At 46.3% G+C, this 25,921-nt stretch overlaps 2 protein-coding genes across 7 annotated transcripts; one reads left to right on the top strand and one right to left on the bottom strand.

Annotated features, from left to right (window-relative positions):
* Positions 1-278: 278 nt before the first annotated feature.
* On the top strand, positions 279-5,227 carry wdr73 (WD repeat domain 73). Its single transcript, XM_026316674.1, has 8 exons — positions 279-421; positions 1,334-1,401; positions 1,878-1,963; positions 2,050-2,138; positions 2,901-2,968; positions 3,708-3,872; positions 4,003-4,368; positions 4,680-5,227. Exons 1-8 carry the CDS (start codon positions 363-365, stop codon positions 4,919-4,921), a joined length of 1,143 nt encoding a protein of 380 aa, XP_026172459.1. The 5' UTR covers positions 279-362; the 3' UTR covers positions 4,922-5,227.
* On the bottom strand, positions 3,552-25,921 carry plekhf2 (pleckstrin homology domain containing, family F (with FYVE domain) member 2). 6 transcript variants are annotated; one of them, XR_004463237.1, is made up of 6 exons: positions 25,788-25,921; positions 8,923-14,713; positions 6,972-7,049; positions 6,792-6,852; positions 4,661-4,934; positions 3,552-4,361 (listed from the first exon to the last, which is right to left on the bottom strand). XR_004463237.1 is itself a non-coding variant. In XM_026316676.1 (3 exons), exon 3 carries the CDS (start codon positions 14,700-14,702, stop codon positions 13,962-13,964), a length of 741 nt encoding a protein of 246 aa, XP_026172461.1. In that variant the 5' UTR covers positions 14,703-14,713; positions 24,209-24,280; positions 25,788-25,921; the 3' UTR covers positions 10,130-13,961. The 6 variants fall into 6 exon arrangements, 1 of the variants encoding a protein (XP_026172461.1); XR_004463238.1 differs by having other exon boundaries at positions 9,311-14,713; XR_004463239.1 differs by having other exon boundaries at positions 9,386-14,713.

The following is a 25,921-nucleotide window of genomic DNA, read 5'->3' as shown; positions in this document are numbered from 1 at the left end:
ACATGTAGCTCATCAGTAATTAGTCAGATCATCCCACAGAGGTTTGGGCGCACACAGGAAGCTGCTCCGACCTGACGAGCCCTGGCTCCGCACTGACCCTCGAACAGCGTCTGTAACTAGGACAGCAGGAACAGTCCAACAGGTGGAGGGCGAGCCGAACAACAGCTGGAGTGGAGCTACCACCTGCTGCACCTCCACCTGCTGCACCTCCACCAGCCCCTTCTCCACCTTCAAAGATCGTTTAATCAAACAGGCTGAGGCAGCCTGACCCAGGTCCAGCAGGCGGCGCTGTAACTACATTGATCAAGTGAGAAAAGAAGAAGAAGCAAAAGCAACAAGCAGGACGTGAACCAACAAACGTGATGGACGATGCGGAGTTTGACGATGTTCTGGATGACTGGTTCATGGAGTCCCTGAAAACGTGAGGAGACTTAACTGAAAATGTTTGACGTGTGTGTGTGTTAGTTAGTTAGTTAGCTAGCTACCGGCTTCAGGCTCCGTTCATTCAGCAGCGCTGCTGGTTAGCCTGCTGCTGGTTAGCCTGCTGCTGGTTAGCCTGCTCACTTTTGTTTGCTCTGATTTACCTGAACGTCTCTTATTCTAATAATTAATCTATTTTATACTGATTAATCAATTTATTCTGTTTAAAGCATTTTCAACTAAAGAGCTAAAGAGCTTAACAAGTGAAAACAGCAGAGCTCATCACCGACGCAGCTGTGTCTGTTGGTGTTTAGGGAACAGATTTGACTTTGTTGGTTTAGAAACCTTATGTCTGTTTCAATGGAGTGAAGGCTAAAGGAGATAATAATGTGTCTGCAGGGAAACATCAATGTACTGTACAAGTACTGCATTCAAATCCTGCTGACGTAAAAGTATCATCAGTAAAAAGTACTTAAAGTATCAAAGTAAAAGTACTCACTGTGCAGTAAACTGGTCAGTGTTTTACTGTTGTATCTGATGAATATTCCTGCTGCATTAATGTTCATGTTGAACTTTACTGCAGTAGTTTGAACCAGTTTGAAGTACTTCATAAACTGAGTCTGCAGCAGAGCATCATATTCTACATGTTAGAAGTTTTACCTGCACAGGAAGGGGATGGAAAATAAGTCCAGCTGTCAGACACATGCAGTGAAAAGCACAGTATCTGCCTCTGGACTGTAGTGGAGTAGGAGTATAAAGCTGCAGGAAATGGAGACACTACTGTATATAGTAAATAATACTATACTATATTGACTGTACTTGAGTAACAAACTGTTAAAACATGCAGGTACTTAGTTACTTTTCAGGGTTGTTTGGTTCTGAAGTTTATTGAACACCTGTCTGCTTCCTGCAGGTACAAAGATCTTCACGTGTATCAGCTGGAACATCCCACGCAGGTCATCGAGTGGACATCAGGAAAAAGTGAGTCTTTCCTAGACCCCCCCCCATTAGGAACCCCTGTGTCGGACCTAGTCGGTTCATTAGGAACCCCTGTGTCACACTGACCATCTGTGATAATGTTCAGTTTGTGTTCAGACTGTTTCACAGCTGTTCATACACCTGGAGGCTGCAGGTTCTGCTGATGCTGGACTGGACTCTTACACTGGCAGAATTTCAGAATTTTCTGTTTTAGCCTCACTAAAACAAATGGGGTGGACTTGCAGAGAAATGTTACTGGGTTTAAGGTGATTTTGTCCAGCACAGAGCAGATAGATCTGTAAATATTATGCTTAAGATCTTGGTCACAATAAAAGAATAATAAATAATTTGATTTGTTAGTGTGTCGTATAGTGACGACAGTAATTCTGATGTCAGTACAAAAGGGCCAGAACCATTGACGCTCATGTCTCCACCAGTAAATGCATCGGTTTGTTGTAAAATCTTTATTGTGTTCACAGCCGTCTGTGTCGCAGGATACAGTTCGTCAAAAAACGAGATTTTGGAGCTCCACTTGCCGCCCAGACTCTTTGTCGAAGAGAACAAGGTAACAAACACAACAGCATCCAGACTTGATCCTTATGAAGACATGGTCCATATGTCTGTGCCTCTGCTGTGTGTTGCTGTGATCAGGGTCTCTGTGCAGAGCGGGATTTCAGAGTCGTTCATGGTGGATTCACAGACAGTCCCATTCGCTGCCTCAGACACATCCCAGGAACAAGGTGAGTTCTGGTCTTTCATCCCTGCAGCGATGCCCAACCCTAACCCGCCTGTTCGTTAGTTATCAAACCTGAGTCGGTTTTTCAGATGAAACAGCTGATTTATCTTCTTCTTCTTCTCCTCCTCGGCTGCTCCCTTCAGGGGTCTCCACAGCCAATCATCTGCCTCCATTTAACCCTATCCTCTGCATCCTCCTCACCCACACCAACTATCCTCATGTCCTCCTTCACTACATCCAAGAACCTCCTCTTTGGTCTTTCTCCAGGCCTCCTTCCTGGCAGCTCTAACCTCAGCATCCTTTTACCAATGTATTCACTGTCCCTCCTCTGAACATGTCCAAACCATCTCAATCTGGCTTCCCTGACTTTTTCTCCAAACCATCTAACATGAGCTGTCCCTCTGATGTCCTCATTCCTGATCCTATCCATCCTGGTCACTCCCAGAGAGAACCTCAACATCTTCAGCTCTGCTACCTCCAGCTCTGCCTCCTGTCTTTGTCTCAGTGCCACTGTCCCATTGGTCCACTTTTTTTTTCCTGTTTCCTTTAATTCGCTGCTTCTTAGTTTTCCATCAGCAAAAAGCTTTTGCTTTGCTGGTTAGAAGAAAAAACTTTGACATACAAACACACATTTCTAATTATTTTCATTGATTGATCAAATAATGAGCAGAACGATGAATCAGTTGTGGTTTGACTGATGAATGATTTGTAATAAACAGACTTGATCTGGATTTTATTGATTTATATGCTGCTGCTGTTCTTGAAGGTGGGCCGTGACCAACGATGGGTTGAGCTCCGACCTGCAGCTGTGGGACCTCGGAGGTGATGACAGTGGTGAGTTTCCTCACCTTCCTCTTGTGGCTTCTAGGCCTGCAGGTCGTTTTGTAGATTAGAGACTAGATTCTCCAGTTAGTGAAGGAAGTAGCAGCAGTTCTGAAACATCCTGGCTCAGATAAACAGATTTTTACTTGAGATGACTTTATTAAACAAAGAGAGCAGTGTTGTATTTTAAAAATGTATATACTGTGTTTTCTGGACTGTGAGTTGCATCGGAACATCAGTCACTTTTAGCAAAAATGAATTTGTTGAACAGAAAAAAAGTGACATTTCTAATGATACTAATTATAGTCTGTGGAGAAGGTGGACTAGACATAAGTAATGTTAAACAACTCCGCCTCCTCTCGCCATCCAACACTTGTGACTACTAGTAAATTAACACGTCTGTCATTTCACTGTTGAAGTTTCACTACAAGCCAGAGACTTATAGTCCAGAAAATACAGTACTGCCATTAGACAAGTTCTACAAACTGGAGGTTTTCAGGCCCTTCACTGAGGATTAGAAGTGAAATTAATAATAAAAAGAAACTGTCATTTTTTTAGTCTACACTCAAAATGACTGTCAGACAGGAAGCTCAGAAATAAGAGACAAAGTCTTTGGTTTATTTAGTGAAAGGGACAAATATTTGTTCAGCAGCAAATGTTTTTTCTCTGTCACATGTGAAGCTGCTGCTTCGTTTAATTTGTTATTCTCAAATGTGATTGGTCGCCTGCTGTGTGTCGTCATCCATGACAGATGTGATCAGGAGCACAGGAAGTATCGGGGGCAGCACGACTGTTCCAGGGAGCTGCAGCAGGGTCGCGGTTCCACGGTCGTCACAACCTCATGTTCTTCATGGTGCTCGGAGTGATGGCGTCCGGCTTAGCGAGCTGCCGTCCGGACAGACTCTGTACGAATCAGGTGAGAGTTTTGATTCAGAGCAGGTTTTTAAATAAACTCATATATTAGGCCTTGTCGTCACCGCGTTATAATTAGGTCTCATTTTCAACACTAGAACATGTTTAATGGTGTCCCTGTTTCCTTCCACCAGGGGGGGTCTTTGCAGATCCTCTCAGTTCTCTGCACTTTGTGACTGACAGCGTTTTCCTCGCCGCCTGCTCGAACGGGAACATCTGTGTCGTTGACACTCGGACGCCGGCTGCTCCTCGGCCGTCGCCACCACCAGAGTGCCCAGGGGACGCCGCCTTCTGGTGGGCGGACGCCTCCTCTGGGCCACACCCGTCCAGCTGCAGAATTATCAGGCTGTCATCGTCAGGCCTGGCGCTGCTGTCAGACCTGAGGAACCTGACGGCGGCCGTGGGTCAAGCTCAGCTGGATGTCCAGACCCAGCAACACAGCCCCGACAGCGTCAGGGTGTCCTGGGGTCCGAGGCTGCAGCACTGCATCGCACTGTCAGGTGGGTAGAGATTAGTAATGGGGGACAGAGCAAGGGGTGGAAAGAGTTAGAGGGGGCTGAGGAAGGAGTAAACAGGAAGAGAAGGGCAGAAAACAGTAGAGGGGAGAAAGTGAAGGTAGTAGAAAGAGGTCAGGAGGTAGAATAAGGTAGAGAAGACCAGAAAGATGTAGATAGGGTTAGAGAAAGGCAGGAACAGGACGGGTGATTAAAGAGAAAGCAGAAAAGAGGAGAGGTAGAAGAAGGAGAAACGAGGGGCAGAACAGAAACCACCTAATGAAGCTCCAGTTCTCACCTTCCTTCTTGCTTCCCAGGTTCCAGCGGCGTGGTTCAAATCTACGACACAGCAGTTTGGACGACGACGCTGCAGGAAGCTCCGCTGCTGTTTGAGCACCGTGGTCACATGGTTTCATCACATGACGACATCATCACCTCCCACGCATGGCATCCCGATCGACCACGGACACTGCTGTCGGCCGCCTCGGACGGCTCCATTCACGTGTGGGACTGGGTCGACCAACCAGCTGCTGACGCTGAACTATCTGGAACGAGGTGAAGATGAAGTTCACCTGAAAGAGGAGGAGGAGGATGAAGACACCACGTTGCTGCACAGCAGACTCTGTCGCCAGGGCTGGGTTCAGGCAAAAGAGTCTGAGCTGCTGTCTTTTCAAGGCGTCTCGGCAGAATCATGGCAGACTGGCGCCAGAACAGGCCGCGGCTCAAACAATACTGGGGCCAGGTTTGGTTTCGGATTTTCACAGCAGGAGGCAAAGACAGACGATGGGACAAGGTTTTGGAAATGGACATTTTAAAATTCGAATCTTGAAAATGTTTGTGATGTAAATAAATGAAATCAGTTTCAGGTTTTTGTGAGTTAATCCTTCATGGAGTTTTCTCTGTGCTGCTTAAAGCTGAACACTCGTCCCAGCCCAAAGTCCTTGTTGTGTGAAATATGTGCAGAAGGGATGAGTCAAATTAAATTGGCCCCCACTAAACCAGGAAGAGAAGCAGGGAACTCGTCTCTGCACAGAACAAGAACTGTGGATTTTGTCCTTCAACACAAACAGGACAAGCAAATATTTGGCATCATTACATCAATATCAAAGATGGGCACAAAAACTCCAGACGTGCACGTTTTACCAGTTTGTTAGCTCAGAAGGAAGAGCTGTGTGTGTGTGTGTGTGTTTATCATAACATGAGCCTCAAACTCCATTTGATAGTTTCCTCTCTGTTGGACGATTCTGTCAGTAAATTCTGTTGGTTGGTTTTGTGATTGACTGGACATTGAATGATTGATTGACAGCTTCTTCAGTGGGTTTAACATGCTCTGTGCTTGACATTATGGTAACGTGAAGTATTTATCAAACGTTTCTTCTGAAGGTGTGTGTGATATTCTGATTCTATAAACTAACAATGTTCTCACCACCTCAGACATCAGCTAATTGATTAGTTGATCAGTTGTTATGTCCTTATTAGAATATAATGCTGACAATATAACAGTCACATAGGGGTCCATCTAACACCACTGAGCAGAAATGGTACGTTAATAAAACAGAAAGGCACCAACAGCCTTTGACACACCTTTAGCTGCAATGTTACCCCATGACTGTCTGACTCAAATAATTCACCTTGCCTTCAGAGATCAGCGGGTGTCCAGTCCTGGTCCTCGGGGGCCACTGTCCTGTTTGTTTGGACTGAACACACCTGATCCAGGTAATCAGCAGTGGGTAGGGTAGGGATAGTTCAAACGCAAACAGGACAGTGGCCCTCGAGGACCAGGACTGGACACCCCTGACATAGATAGAGCACAGAGCCTATTAAACCTATTAAACTTGTCTGCCACCTTGGACTTCTGGAGAAACTGTCCATCCATCGTTTCATTCCATGAACAGTTGAGGGAAATCGACTTGGCGAGAGAGGAAACTATCAAATGGGGAACAAAAGCACATTTGAGGAGGGAAAAACCAGTTCGAGTGTCATATTATGACAAACATACACAGCTGTTCTTTCTGTTAAAACCTGCAGGTCCGTGTTTTTACGCCCCCTGGCTTTGACATGGGTGAAAACACACAAACAGTTTTCATGATGTGAAAAATACGTCTGAGTTGTGTCAGATATTTCTAGAGCCTGAACGATATTTTGACGATTTTATCGGCCAATTTTTTAATGTGTTTATGTAAACTGTTCTGTTATTGCCTGTGCAAGTGTATCTAAACTTTTGACTGGAACTGTACAATAATATAATTAATATACACATAATTAACATCGGCCGATATATCGACATTGGATTTTGGTTTTTTACTAATATCGGTCGGACTGTAGATATTTGTTTTTAGTTTTAGAGGCGAACACAAACTGATGTTGGACGATCATTTGGAGCCTCATCACACTAGTCACTAAATGTGAACAATGAGTTAAAACTTTACCTTCGACGGCTTCAGGGCTGCAGTTTCCCAGAGGTTCAGTGAACACATCAGTCCTCAGCTCCTGCAGAGACACGTGGGGTCAGACGCAGCTCATTATTTTTAATTCACGCTCAGCCACTAAAAATATAGAACACGTGTCAAAAATTTCCATCATGTTTTCAGATATTTCCAGTTTATCACCTGAAGACACTTCGCCGGTGGAGGTCGGGCTGGTGCCTGCTTCAGGTTCTGTTTCGTCCTGATCAACACATTAAGGCACTGAGAAAGAAACAAACCTGTCACCTGTGGCAGCGGCCGGACTGAAAAAAGTTAACGCACAAGCCAAGAATCTCCCACAAGGCACTGCGGGCAGACACGTTACAGCCGTTCATAGCCGAGACCGATGGCCGAGCGAAGCCACAGCAGCTTTCGTCCACGGACTGAAGCCTGTTTGAGAAAACTACGACTGAAAGACGTCGGAGGCTGCAGGAACTAAAGTCAAACACTCACTGTTCAAATATGGCTGACTGGTTTTTTAGATCGCAGATGTTTTCTTGTTTATGTTGTTTGCCACATGTTTTCAGCAGATCTGATGCAGACGAGACAGAATGATCCACGATCCTTCCCCAAACTTCATGAAGCCTAATTTACTGGGAGCACTGGCCTCCCACAGCAGCTAAACCAGTAAAGGTTTACATTCTTCAGACTGACTCCCATCCAGCTGTGTCTTTCTTCTTCCTCTGTATGAAAACAAAACTCAAACCTTCCACACGTGACGCCACACTACACTTGAGGAACAGTGTTTAATCCAGATGCAGAGACCACCACCCACCAGTTATTTCCCAAACTGCACTGGTGAAACGTCAGGGAGACCAGCCGACAGCCTGATCCTTCCAGCCTCCACACAGAAACAAAGCTGCATTATCAATAAGCTGCTGGTTTCTAAGGCTGTAAAATGTAATTAGCTTGTCCGGCACCTGTCCACGTGATGACTCTCCTGCGGTTTGCAGCCTGACCTCAGTTATAAACTTCACCAGTTCCACTTTCTATCTCTGCAAAACTTTCAAAATAAAACACCTCTGTTCCCTGTCGCTAACCCGCCTGCTGTCTGACGCCTCGTCTTACCATCAGAAAACTCCTGCGCCAACAACCCAAACAAGTTTAGCTGCATGATTTCCACGTCTGAGTCCTGAAGCAGCCACAGCCCATTAAATGTCTGTTTATCCCGTCTAAAGACAAACAACCTTAAAACACCTTGGTCTAAATAAAACACAAACTCAAACTGCTAAAATCTGGAAAGAGGTCGAACATCTGCCACGTTCAGCTCAGCAGAAAAGTCAAAGCAGTTTCCTGGAAGCTGAGGAAGAGCCTGACGTGTTATTTCTTCCTGTGAGCTTTTCCTCCATTAAAGTCCCTTTGGAAGAGCCACAGTGATCACAGCTATTCCTGCACAGAGTGAGGTCATTTTGATTCTCTCCTCTCATCAGGCGCTGAAACCGAATCCTGCTGCTCCTGTTTCACATCATTCACTCAGACCAGCTCCACTTCCTCCTCCCTGACCAGGAGCTGCACCTTCAGAAACCACAGGCCTGACTTTCTCCAACTGTGCCGTTCTCCAGAGAACAGACCCGTGAACAGCTCATAGATATGATATTTCCACATTCTAGCAAACTGAAGAGCTTCGGCTCCGACTGATGTTTTATTTAACTAATATTTTATATTCATCCAATTAATAAGACAAACCAAACAGCAGGTCGGCAAATCAATCAGCAAATCAATCAGCTCCTGTCTGATAATCAATAAAGTGTCTTAAAAGTAAAATGTTTATCATTTCTGGGTAATTTGCCTTCCAGCTGCTGGACAGGCCAAACGGAACATAGAAATGTAGAACATAGAAATGTAGAACACAGACCTATAGAACATAGAAACTGACCATAACACACAAACAGACCTTAACCGATCGCCAGGGGTCGACCGGAAACTGTATCTGGGCTGTATTTCCAGATGTATTTCCAACGATCCCCGGACGGATTTGAATAAAGTCCGACAAACTAAATATCATTTGAAAGCAGAAAGTCTCACGACTCAAAGCTTATAAAGCGATTTAGGATTGAATTATCACAGCAAATGCTGGAAAAACGCCACTTCCTACCTTTGCTGGTGTGTACAAACACACACATGTACTGAAACACCAGGTGCCGCACAGCACAACATGTTTTAGTCCAAAAGACGAGTCATCCCTGAGTAAATCCATAAAACCATCGTCCCCCTCATGAAAAGTTTGTGTTGTGCGGCCGTGAGGAAAAGGAGCGGGGTAGCAACAGACCTTAATGAGGGGTCACAAAGTCACGTATGATCACGCGGGGTTCTGTGAGATCTCGTTATCACTAACGGCAGGTGTGTCCAGGTGTATCCAGACTGTATCCAGATTATTAATCCTGTCCCTGAGCAAAGCGCCGTCATTTCTATTTCACTGTATTAAAACATGTAAACGTGTCAAACATAAACATACAAACATAAAACAACCTGGCGGGACTTACGGAACTGGGCTAGACCCCGTCAGACCCGGGTCCAACGTCCCTCGGTGCCAGTCGGGTGAACAGCGCCTTATTTACCTGAGACCAGGTGTGTGTTGTTCATCTGCAGGACCCGGCGGCTCTGAAGCGGTTCTTCACCTGGACAGGTGCGCTCACTCTTCTTAGCACGCCGCCACACTGTTCTTCTTCGGCGCTCCCATCCCTGTGCGCAGCCGCAGTAGCGCCTCATGTGGCCGCAACTGGAAACACACAAACGTGGCGCTGCCTTCAAATACGACTCGGACATTTAATAAATGGTTTGCAACTTCACCGCTGGACTCAGACATTGAATGGAAGAAAGAGTCCGTGTTGGTTCAGATTTGATGTTTCAGATCATCAGACACCAAAACAGCACTGTGGTTTTCAACTGCTCACAGGACAGTGAAGGTGGAACCAGAGCTTTTCCACGTTATCTTGGTGATACTCTCCCCTGGAGATTGTTCTGTGAACGTGAAGGCAGCATTTTATAACTCGTCCATAATAAAGTTCAAGGATAAAGACCCTGAGATGAACCAAAAAACTGATCAGCCTGTGAAAGTAGCAACAGTCTGAACCAGCACTGCAGTGAAATTCATGTCACGGTCACATTTCTTGTTACAAACTTACAGCGTTTATCTTTGTTTTGTTGAGCTTTAAATTTTAGCTGTGGCAAAATGACATGAAGACAAAAGAGAGAAAATCCTGATGAACTGTCTGAAGAGAAACGTTACTGCTGTTCTAAATGCACCTGCCTTCGGCTCAGTCCATCTGGATAAAAACCACTTCATTATCTCATTTTTCACAAATAATTAAGACAAATGTGTTTTCACTTCTTGTTTAAGCGTGAAGCAAAACTACAGCCATGTTTTCTGTTCAGCCTTGATAAGAATCGTCCGGTTCACCACTGAAACATTGAGCTTCCGTAAATGAACAGACTCATTTCCACACAAATAAAACTACTGCTGCCTCGCTCCTGTCCTGAATCCTTAAGTAACTTCCTCAAACACGATTCACCTTTAAATTAATTCAGTCGTCCAATTTAATATTTCATTTACAATTCAACAAAATCGAATGTGTAAACATTCAAATGTAAATTCTAAATTGATTATTATGCATAACTGTATTTCTGTGGTTTAATGGAGTTTGACATATTAAAACGATGCTGGTTTAAAGTCTCGGACTAATTCTCTGGTTAAAGACCTGTTCAAACTGGATTTGATGGTCTCTGACCCGAATGAACTCAGGACACAGGAAGAGTTTAAGTAACATGTTATTTATATAGAATATATACTTAAAGATTTCTGCAGGAATTAGTATTGAACAATGATACGCTGGGTTACATTCTGACTGAAGCCCTTTTTAGAAGCTTTAAAAAGAAGTAAAATGACCCAAAACAAAAGAAAAACACCATGGAAGAGAAAACCTTAAAATCCATGGGACCCAAAACCAGCTGAGTCCAGGCGCCTCCTCAGTGTTTTCTCACCAGCAAATCTGCAGCTTTTTCATTCAAACAACTTGAATGACACTTGGCGTGAACAGCCTCAGGCTCTACTGCTGGAAATGATGCATTCAGGGAACAGCCTACATCATTGGTTCATTGCTCGATCAATCGAGATCAGCATGTTCGCTCCAAACCCCAAGATTCATTCAGGATGTTGATGCAGCCCGATCATCGGCAGCAGAACAAGTGAAGTGTGTACAATTATAATCTGTCAACAGCTTCAACTGGAATATTTTGCTTCTGGTATTGACACCTGAAGGCATCACCTTACTGACCTCTGACCTCACCTGCTGATGCAAAAAGCTGCAGATGCTGTGACGGACAGGAGGAGGAGGCCTGAGCACAGCGAGACCTGACAGTGTCCACCACAAGAACCCAACACACCAAATCTGTTCAATTGTACAAAAATCATCAGGATCACAACAGGAAGACTCGTCGCTGTGGATCTGACAGAGTGCAGGTGCCACCCACAGCGAGCCTGAGGCCGGACTTTTTGCTTCTGGGTTTGAGGGTGAAAGTGTCTGAGCCACAGCAGGTTAGTGATTATCAAAACATTAATGTCTCTAATCACGCTGCTTTTATTACGGTAACATAAAGTACGATAAAACTTAAAATCCAAAGAAAACGCTCCCTTTTTCTTGAGCTGCAGCTCAGAGCGACGTGCAGCTAAAGCCTCATCAGAAAACATGAAGATGATGGTCGGACTTTTCTAAACGGACCGAGCGGAAACTACAGCTGCAACCTGCTGACCTTTTCTCAGGTATTACAGGACTCCTCTGAAGAGTTTCATGCTGTTCCCTTTTGGAGAAGCAACAGTGACCAACCAGAGCCTGCACAGGGTCAAAGGTCAGACCTAAAACAAAGCAGGACACAGTCAGAACCGGTCCAGACAGGATGGATGCTGTAGCTCTGATTACAGCCCACACCCATGTTTGTAACACACAGACACACAGACACAGACACAGACACAGACACACACACACAGTTACATTTAACTAGCCATGAGGTTCAGGCGTGAACAGACACACACACACAGACACACACACCTGTATCTGCAGCCCAAACTGTACATGTTGGATGCAAATCATCCCAATTTAGTGTCACTGCTGTTAAATTCTGCCTCCAAGTCCGACGGGTCAGGACTCAGACTGATGTTCATCAGTTCTGACCCTGGTGGCTGCATGTCAGTGTAGAAGGACCCAAACTCTTCAGAGGAGTCTCATCTGTGACTCAGCCTCATTTGGTTTCCCCGCTCGCCGTCACTCTCAGTTCCTGGTTCAGAGGCTGATCACATGATGCAAATGTCACATGATCAGTAGACCTTCATAGGAAAGGAAAAGAAAGATGGAAGAAAGGACAGTGTTGACTTCACCAGGCAGCAGTGCATTTGTTTTGAGACACAGGTCGGGCCTGTCACCTTAGCACTGGGCCGGGTCAGCGACAGAAGGACGATGCCCTGATTTCTGACTTCCAGTAAACACAAACCACCTCAGCTACTGAAAAAGGAGGAATTAGAGAAAGTGTGCTGAGACACACCGTCATGTGATAGCAAAAGGAAACTCGGTGGCGGCCGGGACACTTCCTGATTATTGCATTTAGTCAGTGTGAGCGCAAACATTAGGTTAGCTTCACTTCATGGTCTCGGTCGCTTTTTGACACCAAGACGGTGCTGAGGAGGCGTCTCAGCAAACCTCTGGTAAAGTAAAGACAAAATTCACCAGGGGGCAACTTTCTTTTCCTGCTCCACGAACTCAATGACCCATGACTTTACACACAGGTCACAGGTCCTGCTTAGTGTCCACTGTCCTCTGCACAAATCCCAAGACGCATTAAAGCAGAACTTGTGTTTAACCAAGTGCTGTTAACACACAGATGGTGATGTGTTTGGTGTTTGTGTGTGAACTGGGTGCACAGCTCCCAGTAATGTCACTGGTGCTGGAGCTGGAGCAGGACATTTATTCAGCAGCATCAGTGAGAACATGATGCTGTCTGGTTGGAGGGTGACCACACCGCCCACGACAGGATCTGTCTGTGGTTTCCATATTTCCTATTAGTGTGCAACTGTTACATGTCATTTTTAGATTAAAGCTGGATTCATGCTGTGCACCGGTGAACGTGCACAAACTGTATGACCCGATTCATAGGGAGGCCCTCTCTGCCGTCAGCTGCTCGTCCGATTCAGGGGAGGACGGAGCCGCAGTCGTGCGACAGGACGAGGCAAAGAGCGGGACCAGGATCTGACGTGTTCTGATGCACTTGGACTAATCACAAGTTCTGCTTTGTTCATTGGCTGATGGTTCATCACATTAACAAAAGTGAAACAGTGGAAACACGAGGCCGGCACCACCACCAGGTGTGTGAAGTCCAGGTTATGGGGGCTCCAGTTTCTGGGTCACTGAGTTCCTGTACTGGGAAAGTGTTTTTTAGCAGCTCCGTCCCATGTGAACAGCGGCTGCTGTCCTCCATTCACACGGGGTCCCTGGATTCATCACCTCCTCCTGAAGGCAGAGCTCAGTTTCTACAAGGCACGACGTGACGGTGCAGGCAAAGAGGAAGGAGTGTTAGCAGGGACGGCCACTGAGCAGAGCTTTGCTCGATTGGTAACTAGAAAAACTCTGGATTAGCGTATTAACTTTTTTTTTGCTTCACTGACACGAAGCTGGAAATTTAAAAAACAGCAGAAAATGACCAAACGTCTGTAAGAAAAAAAGCCCAGACCTGAAGGAGGTAAAGGTTAGAGCTCACACACAGTTTTCCCTGCAGAAATGACAAAATCTCGTCCTGTATCGTTCATGTACAGAAAATAAAAAGTCTGGGGCACAGTCCTGAAGGATGAAGTCATGAGGAGGTCGGGCGGGGGGTGTTCTCATTAGCACCTTTGTGTTCTGTAGTGACTAACTGCAGCCTAATTTCCCTCACAGTTCTGCTGGTCACATCCACATGTCGCTGATTAAGTCACCGTGTTGAGGACAATGCGAATCCCTGCTGATATTTGGGGCCAAGTGAAAAATGCGGGTGTGAACTCCAGAGCGAATCCTCCTCTCGCTGTGGCTCACGATTCGACCATGTGGGAGGAGAAAGGAGCAGAAAGCAGACGCGGCAGCGTTTCCTCCCCGATGAGGGGGTGGACGTTCTTCAGTCACTGCTGTCGTCTTCGTCCTCGTCGTCCGACAGGTTGTTGCTGTGGAACTTTGACCCCGGCCGACTGATGGAGTCTGAGCGCGGCGCGAGGCTTCCCGCCGTCAGCTGCAGGAAGCAGTATTCACACACTCGAACAGGTTTCGATGACTGGCTGGGCAGGAGGTACTTCTTCTCAGAGCACGGCCCGCAAACCACGAAGCCGCACTTCCTGCAGTGGTGGCGGCGGCTGACTGGCGTGAACTTCACCTTCTGACAGCGCATGCACACCGACGCCTCCGAGTCGGGCACCCAGACGGCGGCGTGCTCGCCTGTCGGAGTCTTGCCGCTCTTCTGCAGCAGGTCTTCCACACACTTCCCTATGTGGTTCATCCACTCTGACTTCTCAGTGGCGGTGGCGGCGTACACGGCGAAGGACTTGGTGGGAGTCTTGATGAGCCATCCGTTGCGCAGGTCGCCCTCGTCCGGCACCGTGTCGATAGTGACGCTCTCTAGCGGGATAATGTGCTGCTTGTTGTACTTCTTCTTCTGGATGACGATGTTGCCGTACACCAGGATGTCGTTGAAGAGGAAGAACTGTCGAGCTTTCGGCTTCTTGCGGCAGAGTTTGGTGAGGACTCCCTCGCCGATCAGCACGCGGCCAGGGATGGCCAGCGGCTGGCCCGCCGTGCCGAAGCAGCTCTCCACCACTGCGATGCGCTTGGAGTTGGCCTCACTGTTTGCAAGCCGGTCCACCATCTTTACCGCACCTGAAGGAAACAGAGAGAAGAACGTTTGAGGAACTCCAGGTCAACAGCCCTGCTAAAGCACAGCTCTCCGGTCCAAGACAAACAACAGTTCCTGGAACAAATGGCCCAACATGACCTGGACCTGGGTGGTTTATATATGACATCCAGGCTCAGCCTCACACTAATGACAGACTGTCTCACAATAAACCAGAGTCCAGGATTTCTCACAGATTCACAACAGTCCCCGGCACATCTTTCACCCGTCACCATGTGTCTCTAGAGCCTCACCTGTGCTAAACTGCACCTCCTAAACTCCATGTCAGACTTTCTTCCTTATGTCCAAACTTACAACCTTCATGAGATTAAAGCGGGTCCAATAAACATGCTGCTGAGTCCATGAGCGTGTTTACGGGAACTTGTTTGTCTTGAACCAACTACAGAACTAAACCATCTGTTTAACATATGAAACAGTGTAGGTGTGACTGGTTTCCTGCCTTGCTGCTAAAACCACAGAGCAAGAAATAATGTTAATTAACTGGCAGCTGCCAGCACAGCCCAGTGCTCTGCACACTAATCACTCAGAGAGCCAGGTGCTGCTGAAAGGCCTGGCTGACACATCATGGAGGAAACGCTCCAGGAAAGAAAAAATACAGGCTGCAGGCTCAGAATCCAGCATCCACCACGGCACTGAAAAAGAACGGGCTCTGTTTGTGGACAGTCTTCAGGACTAGATGGAACCAGGACAAAGGCCAAAATCAGTCGTTAGCAGCTTCTAATGTGTGATTTCTAAATCCTCGGAAATACAGAACTGTGGCTGGCCCGCTAGCCCGGCGTGTACATCCCAAAAACATCAAACATCATGGCTTGTGGCATCGCCGACACCATCAGGCTCTTTATTGATGATTGACTCATTGATCAGGGGGAAAGCCAATCCAGCCTCCATTTTCCACAACAATGAAATCAACATAAGAGCAGAAGATCATAAAACACTATATTTCAGTGGGCTCAGTCTCCTCAACACAGTGAATACACACATTTCCCAAAATAATGAAATATTCTTTATTTACCCCAAAGTCTGCTCTTTTAAATGTTCCCAGGGTCCATCCCTGACCCACTGGGTTCCCCCACAGACTCATGTTTTGGCCATTTCTGCCTACAAATGATCAGAATCACTGCTGATTGATTTTCACTAAACGATGAAATGACTGCAGCTCCTAAAGAAACGTGAGGGACGTCATGATGCACAGCAAGAGCAGCAACGGGTCACAGGAAAAGGTCCGACTGCTGTTTATCAATCTGGGTTCTGTGCATTTTGGCTCAGTTTGTGTAACATTCAGTCAGCGCTGAAAGGTCTGTTCTGTTTTTACACAAAAAAATAAAGTAATTTCCATCCAAAGCTGTGACGCAACATAATGCATGTGAATCAGTGCTGCAGAGATACCCAGAACAAAGCCCATGTGTACACACCAAAGTAACCTGGACTCTAATAACCCGGATTACAGGCTAATTAAAAAACAAAGACCTGTTTCTGTTTTCCACTTCAGCAGATAACAGCAACCACAGCTTCCTGTGTTTTTAATACCTTCAATTGTCTTTAATTATTAAATGCATGAGTCAATAATGTGGAAGAAAAACTCGTCATTTCTGAACTACCACTTCTGAGCTTTGGAAATGAAGCTGTTCCCTCAGGACGAGAAGACAATTAAGTCCAATTTAAAACGTGCGTTTGCCTCCACGTGTCTCATGCGATTTGTTCTGGGAATATAATTAATAGAAGTTCTTCTGCTGGTCCACACCAACCACGCAAAAACACAAGATGCAGCATCGATCAGGTGAATGACTGACTAATCTGTAGCCACTTAAATTCAAGTTATTATTTAACATCCTGTCGTCATTATAAACTCACATATCTCTGGCTGCTCACTCATTTATTTAGCCTGGATGCAACTTGAAATAAAATCTGTCCTAGAAGCAAGATCAGGCCAAACAGCAGCGTTACTTACTTACAGGTAGGGGCCAGTTAAAAACTTAGTCTCCATGAACATTAGAGACATTTACAGATTTACAACTAAACAAAAGAGGCAAATCCAGAACCAGAAAACTTTGACACATGCTACCAAGTTAATCAAACTGCTCTAGATTTTCATTTCTTCTGATAAACATATAGACGACTTCATTTTCTTCTACCACACAGGAACGAGACATGATTTCTGCTCGGGCGTGGGTCTGTGGGACAACACAGCCTGATGATGAGGACGTGTTGGGAACAATCAGAGAGGGAGTTCGTTGTTTCGGACGTCGATGTGGTTCAGGCTGGCGGCTGCGCTGCCTTGGGTTACAGGGACAACAGAGGCTTCAGATAAGCCCAGTGATTAATTCATTAGGAGCTGTCCTCTCTCAGCTTACGAGATCCGACTCATTTAGGGCCATAACCAGAGTCCCCACACAGCCACTGAGCTTCAGAGGACAGGACACGTTATTAATCTCACCCAGTAAAAAGGAAGCATCTATGTGATGCCTTCAAGTACCAGCTGGTTGTGACAGAGAATGTATTTCTGAAAACAAACTGCAGACACATGAATCCAGCTTTTAGATCAACAGCCATTTGGTGACAGATGAGTATTATAGGTGATTCTTCTGAGTTTACCTAAATGGTCAGGTGTCCTGCTGGTTAGCAGATGCTCCCAGTAGTCCCAGTGTAAAGTGTGGGGGCATCTCTGCCCTTGTCCTTTCTCAGGCTAATCCAGAACGCAGCCGTTCCTTGTTCTGTGAACTCATTGTTTAACAACGGCGGGTCAAGGTGCATCGTGCTTCCTCCTGCTGGTGGGGACAGTTCAGAGCGAACACATCACTAAAACCCTCGTCACTAACAGATATCTGACAGAGCCTAGCAGTACCAGTACCAGTACCACCCGGGGAAGCAATGAGTCAGGCCCTAAAGGGAGAGAGTGGCAGGGAGAGACAGAGCGTTTCTGTGGGCTGTAAACAGCAGCCACAAAAACGACGAGGCCCATTTAGCCTGAGGTGAATGTGAGGCTCAGAGCGCTTCTTTGTTTAAAGACGCACAAAGCCGACGCACAGTTCAACACATCCTCTGGCACTGATCAATTTAGAGACGCCAGAACTGAAAAGACAGAAATAAATGGACTAACTCCAGTTACAGCCCAGAATGGATAAGAACGGCCGTTTCTGCTTCGCACGCCAGACAACACAGCTTTTCAATGTTCTTTGCAAAGGTTCTTAGATCATGTTCCACCAGTCTACATGAGGAATGAGGGGTCGAGATCTTCATGGGTGCAAACTCTGAGCCTGATCCAAAACCCAACCTCCTGCGCGCAGAGCACTTCTTAAAAAACAGATCCGGGCAACGAAGACCACAGTCAGACCTGATAAATGCCGACGTGTTGATGAGCCCGAAACACCAAGCAGTTCTGTCATTCTGCAGCTTAGCTTAGCATGCTAGCAGCAACATATTACCACCGACCACAAAGTCCAGCACATTCAGTTTTGCACGTATTTGGTCACAAACGACAGAAAAGGCTAAAACTAACAGCAGTTTCTGATTAAGACGATAATTTTAGCCATTAAAGGATCAACTGTTTAGCCCACAAACAATTTCAGTCCAAGGTGAAGTTTTCAGTTTCAGTCTTTTGGTCCTCGGTCCAAAGCTCACTGGTATTCATTTCCTATCACAGACAAAAAAACAGAACCACATTTGTAGGGCAGGGATGAATATGACCCGGGTACCTGAGGTTCTTGGAGTGCTCCTGTGCTGTTGGCATTTTTGCGTTTAATTTTTTGTGTTATGTAATTTAAACTGCTTTCAATTCATTTTTGTTGATCGGCTAATTGAGCAATTCTCTAATCATTTCCGCTGTGAATGAATTCAGAGCTAATTATGCAGAGATATACGAGCGTAACAGCATAGGATAGAGGACTATTCTGACTCAGGCAGCGTCTCAGCTCCTGCACAAGTCGTGTTGGATATTCACACAGTCTGGCTGACATGAAACAGGCCTTGATAACACAGATCCTCCTTCAGGACGTCTTATCAGCTCAAAGCTGAACTGAACACGGGTCAACACCGTCCTCAGTGTAAAGCAGGATTACACAGCACAGACACAGGACGGTAATCTGCTGCGAGAGGCGACCTCATGAAAGCTGAACTAACGAAGCTGGAACAGGATCTTTAAAAATACACACGGCACGACAGACAACAAATCCTTTCTCTATCAGTGTCTATCAGAGTCATATGTAATGAGCTAATAACAGATTAGTGCTAGAACAGCACAATATTCCTGGCTGATTACAGTGTGAGCAGGCGCTCAGTGCGGCTCTCAGCACCTTTGGTCCTGTAGCAAATTTCACTGTCCAGCTTCACACTGACTGTCATGTTGAAACACCGATTAACCTTCCTCTGCCGGCCCACATGCTGGAGGCTGCATTAAAATAACCTGCCTCAACCTGAAACCACATGGATCACTAAGGGGAATCTACAGGTAACATACTACCAACGTCGCTTCGAGGAGGAGATACCACAGCAAACTATTCTCCCTAACCCTAACCCCGTCATCAGCTGCTGTCACACCTGTGAGAACTGACCACATCCCACATGTGTTGAGTCAGGGTTTGGAAAACAGCTGAAGCTGTGAGAGCTGTGCAGGCGTCTCTTCTGCTCCCGAGGAAAGACTTCATGATGCGACAACCTCAGGTCTCCTGATGGCAAAATGAGCACAATTATCAAGAAAACTGTGTTTACTGTGTCCAGATGACACATGAATCAAGCTGAGTGTGACTAAAGGCAGTGCTGGAAAAGACTGGGGTCCATTATTTGGACCATCCAGCCCAGCAGGAAGCAGGACTGGGTCTGGCTATTCCAGTGAACAAAGGGAGTCAGGATAATGAGGCTGTGGAGGGAAAGAACAAGACGCTCGGCTTCAAATGATGGAACAGCAGCTCAGTGTCCGGACTCTGCAGGTGAAGAGGGGAAGACACCTATGGGTGCAACAACAACAGGTGCTGTCTGTGCCAACAATGTTAGATTCAGACACAGGGTGTGAGGCTGCTGGAGGATCCAACATTCACACCTGGAGAGTTTTCTCATGTTGGTTTCTGCTTCAGAAAACTACACGTTTTATTACAGCTGACCTTTGACCTGTAGTGGACACTGACAACACAGACATTTGTACGGATGTTTGGATTTTTTTCAAAACGGGGTCACTGCTGAAATCAGCGCTGAAAATAGGTTTCATTAAAATCTTTTTTCCACGTATTACAGTCACTTCGATCACATTTAGCACTGATGCAAACATGTTTGGGCCTTGGGATGATGGTCGGACAATGAAAACAGGATAAACACAGCCGTGGGTGGCCAACAAATACTCTGCAGGTCCAAAGGGGAGTGTGGGTCAAATATCTGTGTTATGTATTTTACCAGGACAAAGGGTCTTTTCCATCAAAAGGAGGAATCGTATCATTTCACTGCCATTTCCTTCCTTTTACACGTTTCGCTCTTGTGTTGAGAAGCTGCACTGAGGACAGTTCACATCACATCCCACAAAAGAAGTGAGGGGGACACAGATTTCCTCCTTACACTCCCCAAACATCCACAGACCAGTTTCCAGCCTCTCAGTCCACTCAGAACTACGCCGTCAGCCTGCAGTCACATAAACGCTCGGGTGTCTGGGGAAACGACAATCAAAGGCGCATGCAGCAGATCACAAACCACTGTCCAAGGTTATAAGTGACTGTTCAGCTGCACTGAGTCATTGGTTTCTCCCAGACACGCCACACTTCCCTCTCTGACATGAGGGCCAGTTATTCTCGGGACGTCGTATCAGCAAACAGCAAAACAAACCTGTTCCACGAAGACATTCTAGGTATATTTGCACAGATGAACGAGCAGCAGCAAGGCCCGAGGCCAAGACTAAAAGTCTTTCTTTATATGACCACACAGAGACTTCACGTCCCATTTTAGCCCCTGGAGCCTCAGAGAAGAGCCACAGAGCACTGACAGGGACTTCCCTCCTTTCCTGAGCTCAGCTGTCTTCAAACTGCGACAGCAGAGACTGATCAGTCTCGACCTTTTTTCCTTTTAGGCCCCGTGATGTCGTCAGCAGAAATATGTGCCGCAGCAGATACGAGTCACAGTGGAGTCACATGAGACTTTAACCAAACAGGTTCCACATCAGCAGTCACTGGCTCAGGGCAAAGGTCGTAGTTTACATTCAAAAGTTTCCTTTCCATTGAAGAAATGGCCGTTCCCACCAGGACCAGACCTCAGAAACCCAAAGTGACCCTGTGCTGTAGCTTCCACTAACCTGCAGATACTCAACCATGTTTTATTGGTGTGATCCCTATCCCACAATTCTGATTTGCTGAGCGGTACTGGGCTAAAACCAGGGCTCTGTGATCCCAGCAAAAATCAATACAGTTATTAAAACAGTACAAATGTAATAGCATTAAAGAGGAAAGGAACCCATTCACCATGTTTGTTACATCTTTGAACACTTTGGCCACAACACGACGTTGACAATGACAGAAAGAGACAAAAAATGATTCAGTGCTTAAGAAAAACTGCAAATCAAAAGACTTTCTGTTCATCAACACATCATTTCAGCTTCCACATCAGTTCTGCTTCAGGGTTTTTCTTATTTACTCCAACCTTGGTTTATTTTCTGCTAACTCACTCACTGCTATCCAAAAACCGTGAACTGCCCTGACTAACACAACCACTGACTCAGACGACTGCAAGAGTCAGAAAAAAATCCCTGAGAACAAAACCCAGAAACTGTGAACCGTGACTGCATGAGGGTTATGAACATTAGCCTCTCATTTTAATCCTCATGTCCAGACAAAGTCCTTTCTGCTGTTGACAGAGATTTTGCAAACATCAGAACTGTGTCGCTTCAGCTGTGACTTCCAGTTCAGGCCACGGTGCCAAAATAAATATTCTGTGGCCACTCTCATTTAAAAACCATTGGTCCTGAGAGTTAGGGCTGCTGCTAACGACAGAGCTGTCCTCGTTCAGCTGAGATTCAGATTTGTGTAGCTGTGTGTTTTTCAGATTAAGTGTGCGGATCAGAAGACCAGTCAAGTGCAGGTTCAGACGTGCACAGGGCTCCTGGCTGAGATCAGCAGCGGTAACCTCACGGCTGCACACACTCATGTTTTAACACGACTGTACCAAGGCACCAAGTTCCATCCAGTGTTCACGCAGGGACGAGCCCACATAATATACAGCAACAGAGCTATCCCTGTGTGAAATATGGAGAAGATCCAGCTGGATACTACAGAACACACAGCTGTATCAGAAAATAGACCGCAGTCGTCTCTTCCTAGGCCCCAGCACTTCCCTTTTCTGGATGTGCTGTTACGACACAGACTAACGCTGCCTGTCGTGGATCCAGGACACATCACTATCTTAGGGTGTTAAAACAGAAGAACTGTAGACCTCCATCTACTTTTAATATGGTGACACTTTAATCAGGCACTAATTAGACACTAAAAACATTAAATCCATAAAACTGACACCTGTTCTCTTTACATCTGCATGTAGGGAAAGACTTTAGAAAAACATCCAGCACAGTTTTCTCCAGCTTCACAGGTTCGGATGAGCTGCAGCTAAAGCATTTTCATTACCGATCGACACTGGTGAGTTGAAACAAACTGAATTAGACCTAAAAATGTCCCATATCCATCATGACTTATCCTCACACATTAAACACAGAGAGTCATCGTGTTAATGTGTCGCAGTCGGTCGTTGGAACGTGTGAACGAGGCCTGAAGTCTGTGGTGGATTCCTGCTCTGTGGGCCAACCCAGTATCAGCCCGCAGCTCAGGCCTGGTGTGTGTTTAAAAACAAGACTGACGGGATGGCGTTTCTGAGGAATGTGCTCTTAACAGGCCTCCATCTGTTTCCCTCATTCTGCAGCACATCAACCTGTGAGCCTTTCCAGTGCAAATAAAGCCTCCCCAGTGTCCTTATGGTTTATTCAGACTGTGAATGCACCGCAGAAACAGGCCGTTTCAAATCCCTTCAGCTGAACATCAGCTGGGCTCTGCAACTTTCAGCATGAGCAGCTTGTGCTTCTGTCTCCAACAAACTGACAATACACAAAGTCTGCAGCCATTGGACCAATATAGAAAGACCCAACTGTACTGCACCCAGCTGTGGTGCTGTAAAAATCTGATTTTTACACCCAGCTGTAAAAATCTGAGCAGAAATGTTCACGGCAAAGACACAAGTGCACAAAGCTGAGGCCACTTGGGAAAACTGAGAAGTGAAACTGTGACTTAGTATGGAGCACTTCAGTGTAAGTGTTGAGTAACGAAGAGAGGCCACGTATGAAAATGGGAAGTGTAGTTTTTGAAAGTAGCTGCTGTCTTTCGCTGTAACTTGAGCCAAGGCTGAGTCTATTTCAGTCACATATCCTAATGCCACGTAGTCGCGGTGCCAGTTTCATGCATAACTCGGTTCTGACCTAGTCCTCGACGGATGTGTGTGAACACAACATCCTCGCTAACATGCCTGTTCTGGTGCATCAAATCAAGCGCTCCCCGCTGATGTGTAATCTGTCTGTGTGCCTGTATAATCTGCATCCATTTCTAAACAGAGATGGGGATTATGTGTGGGGGTGTCGGGCTACACAGGAAGCCAGGTGGGCCAATTATCTGTTGACTAACTGGGCTTTGAACTCATGTCTGACAAGGTTTATGATCACACAGCACGTTTTCACACAAGGTGCCCTTTAGTGAAGGCAGGACAAGACCTGAGCCACGGGTTGACTGAGAATGACAGCGAGCTACAGCAACCGCTCCCGATGAACGTGAAAACACAAAGTGAGTACTGGGCATTAATCTGCATTCACGCTCCAGTGTTCCCCTATTTATCACCAAGTCTCCGCAAAAGTCCTGCACAGTTTATTCCTAAAACGTTAAATCCATAATGAGGCGGAACACTCCTCCAGTGTGTGTGGGCTGGACATGGTCTGTGTCTGCAGACTTCTATTGACCAAGAAGGTACAAAACAGACTTTTGTGACATGAACGGCAGGACAACATGTGGATCGTAAAGAATCCTGATCTTACAAAACTGAAATGATCAGTTGATTAATCACTCGCTCCTTAAAAAATTAGTGAGCAATAATTCTGATAATGAAGCGTTCACTCTTCGTCCCTTGAATCTGTTTTTGAAAAACGGGTGTTTGGAGTGTTCCTGTGCTGAAGCTTAGTGTTGGGGCTCGTACCTGGAATCAAACCTGTGACCTTTGCGTTAATGGCACCGAACTGGTCTTCCACAGCTGTTTTCATCACAGGCCACAGACAGTTTAACGTGTGTTCAACCTGCTTAAGGCACAAACTGGAAAACAAACATTTCTTAAAATGTTTCGTCTGAGCAACAGTCCACACCCTGAAGCTTCCAGAGCTGATCAGTGTGAACCTGCGAGAGTCACGTCGACGCTGCCAACACTTCACTGCACATATGATAAAATCACATTTAGCAACAGGATCTTACCTCAGCCACCGCTTCCTTTCACCTCTCCTTCCTGCAGAGGCGCTCAGCCAAACACAACCGCGCCCGACGCTTCTGAAAGTTAAATAACAAATGCACCTGGTGTTTAATCTGGTGCTCCCCACAAACCAAAAGGTTCCAGCAGGTGATGCTGTATTGATCCTGGTTGGACTTTCACTGAAGCAGAAACGTGGGCTTTTTAAATGAAGTGTCCGCTGATTAAAGCTACTTAGGCTCTTTCTGTTAATATTCAATCATTTCTCATAAAGTTTCCCGCACCAGAGGACTGTCGCTGCTGCTGTTCGTTCAATGAGGACAATGCATGAAGACACTTCAGCAGGTCCAAGCACAGTCAGTATGTGGTTTTCTGTCCAGTCATTTGACTGCAGCCACAGAAAACTGGTGTTTTCGTTATTTACATGTTCGGCATGGAGCAAATCTCTGCACTGACTGTTTCCGACTGTTGACAAGCTGAAAAATGACTCAGTTCATGGACAGAAATATGACCAGCTAATAGTTTTCAGACTCTTTTCAAACCGAAGTGTTTAACTTCTACTTTTCTCTGTAAATCTTTTGGTTTCTGACTGTTGATCAGACAAAACAGGACTGAGGGGACTGTTTTCTGTATAAACTGAACTGATTAAAGGAGAAAACAACCCAGAGTGGATGGATAATGAAAATGCTTTGGTTGCAGCTCATCCGAACCTGTGAACCGGTGAAGCTGGAGAAAACTGCGCTGGATGTTTTTCACTATTACGTGTAACAGGCTGAGGGAGAAACCTTCAACCTGATAAACCCCCAGAGAAACCACCAGGCCTGAAACACAGATGTGAAACTGACTCTGCCTGTTGTTTTGAAATTCTGTGCAACCGGCAAAGCCGGTCTGAGCGATTCCTCCTCCGTTCAGATAAACACGGTGCTGGACTGAAGACGCACCATATGTGGGCACCGGACAGCGGCGAGGACCTGACGAGACCCTGCTGAGACCCCTCTGAGACCACAGACCACAGTAGGAACTCTGCGGCTCAGGGTCCAGACCGGGCTGATTACCTGCAAGGTGAGCTGCAGGTGGGGGAGGTGGGGACACTGCTTGGAAAAGTACTTTTACACTGTTAAACACACACCAACCAGACCCAGGTCCCTGCCCTGCTATAAATAAATAACCCACAATGAGCTGAAAGGCCACACAGGAGCGCGGGGCCCACTCTGCCCTTAAACTCCCCCCTGACACAAAAACAGCTCCAGTTTCCCCCAGTGGAGAAAACCCGAGTTTTCCAGTTTGTCAAGCTGGTGTCAGCTGGCAGCGTTAGCCTGTTAGCTCTGCGGCTAGCCTCCGACACACCGCTCCTCTTCCGCGGCCTGAGCGAAACGACCCGCGTCTGCGTTTTCCCTCAGCTTGTGGTTTCTGGAGAGGGGCGGCTAGCAGCGGCAGCTAGCAGCGACAACTAGCAGCGGCAGCTAGCAGCGGCAGCTAGCGTCTGTTAGCATGAATGGGAAAAGTAGCAGCGACGCACGGAGCTAGTTTTGGCGAAGTGTGACAGAACACTGACAGAAACAACTTTAAATGAGAAAAACTTCCTACCCCACGACTCCTCTCGTAGCCCGGTAACTTTTACTGAGCCGGGGCTCGTTGTAGTCCAGGTAATGCGGGTAAAACAGTGGCTCCCCGTAAGAAAGTGGCCGCTGAGTGTTGGATAGCGACCGCAGCTTCAAATA

The sequence above is a fragment of the Mastacembelus armatus genome, chromosome 16 (genome assembly GCF_900324485.2).
Source record: "Mastacembelus armatus chromosome 16, fMasArm1.2, whole genome shotgun sequence".
In the NCBI taxonomy this organism is placed as follows: domain Eukaryota; kingdom Metazoa; phylum Chordata; class Actinopteri; order Synbranchiformes; family Mastacembelidae; genus Mastacembelus; species Mastacembelus armatus.
Note: the sequence above shows the minus strand (reverse complement) of the source record. Positions and strands in the feature narration are given on the sequence as shown.

Bases quoted from the DNA above. Each gene is read 5' to 3' on its own strand.
- wdr73 (XM_026316674.1), top strand. From the start codon at position 363: ATGGACGATGCGGAGTTTGACGATGTTCTGGATGACTGGTTCATGGAG. The intron at 1,402-1,877 runs GTGAGTCTTTCC...TTGTGTTCACAG, and splicing joins CGAGTGGACATCAGGAAAAA to CCGTCTGTGTCGCAGGATAC. The intron at 1,964-2,049 runs GTAACAAACACA...TGCTGTGATCAG, and splicing joins TCTTTGTCGAAGAGAACAAG to GGTCTCTGTGCAGAGCGGGA.
- plekhf2 (XM_026316676.1), bottom strand. From the start codon at position 14,702: ATGGTGGACCGGCTTGCAAACAGTGAGGCCAACTCCAAGCGCATCGCA.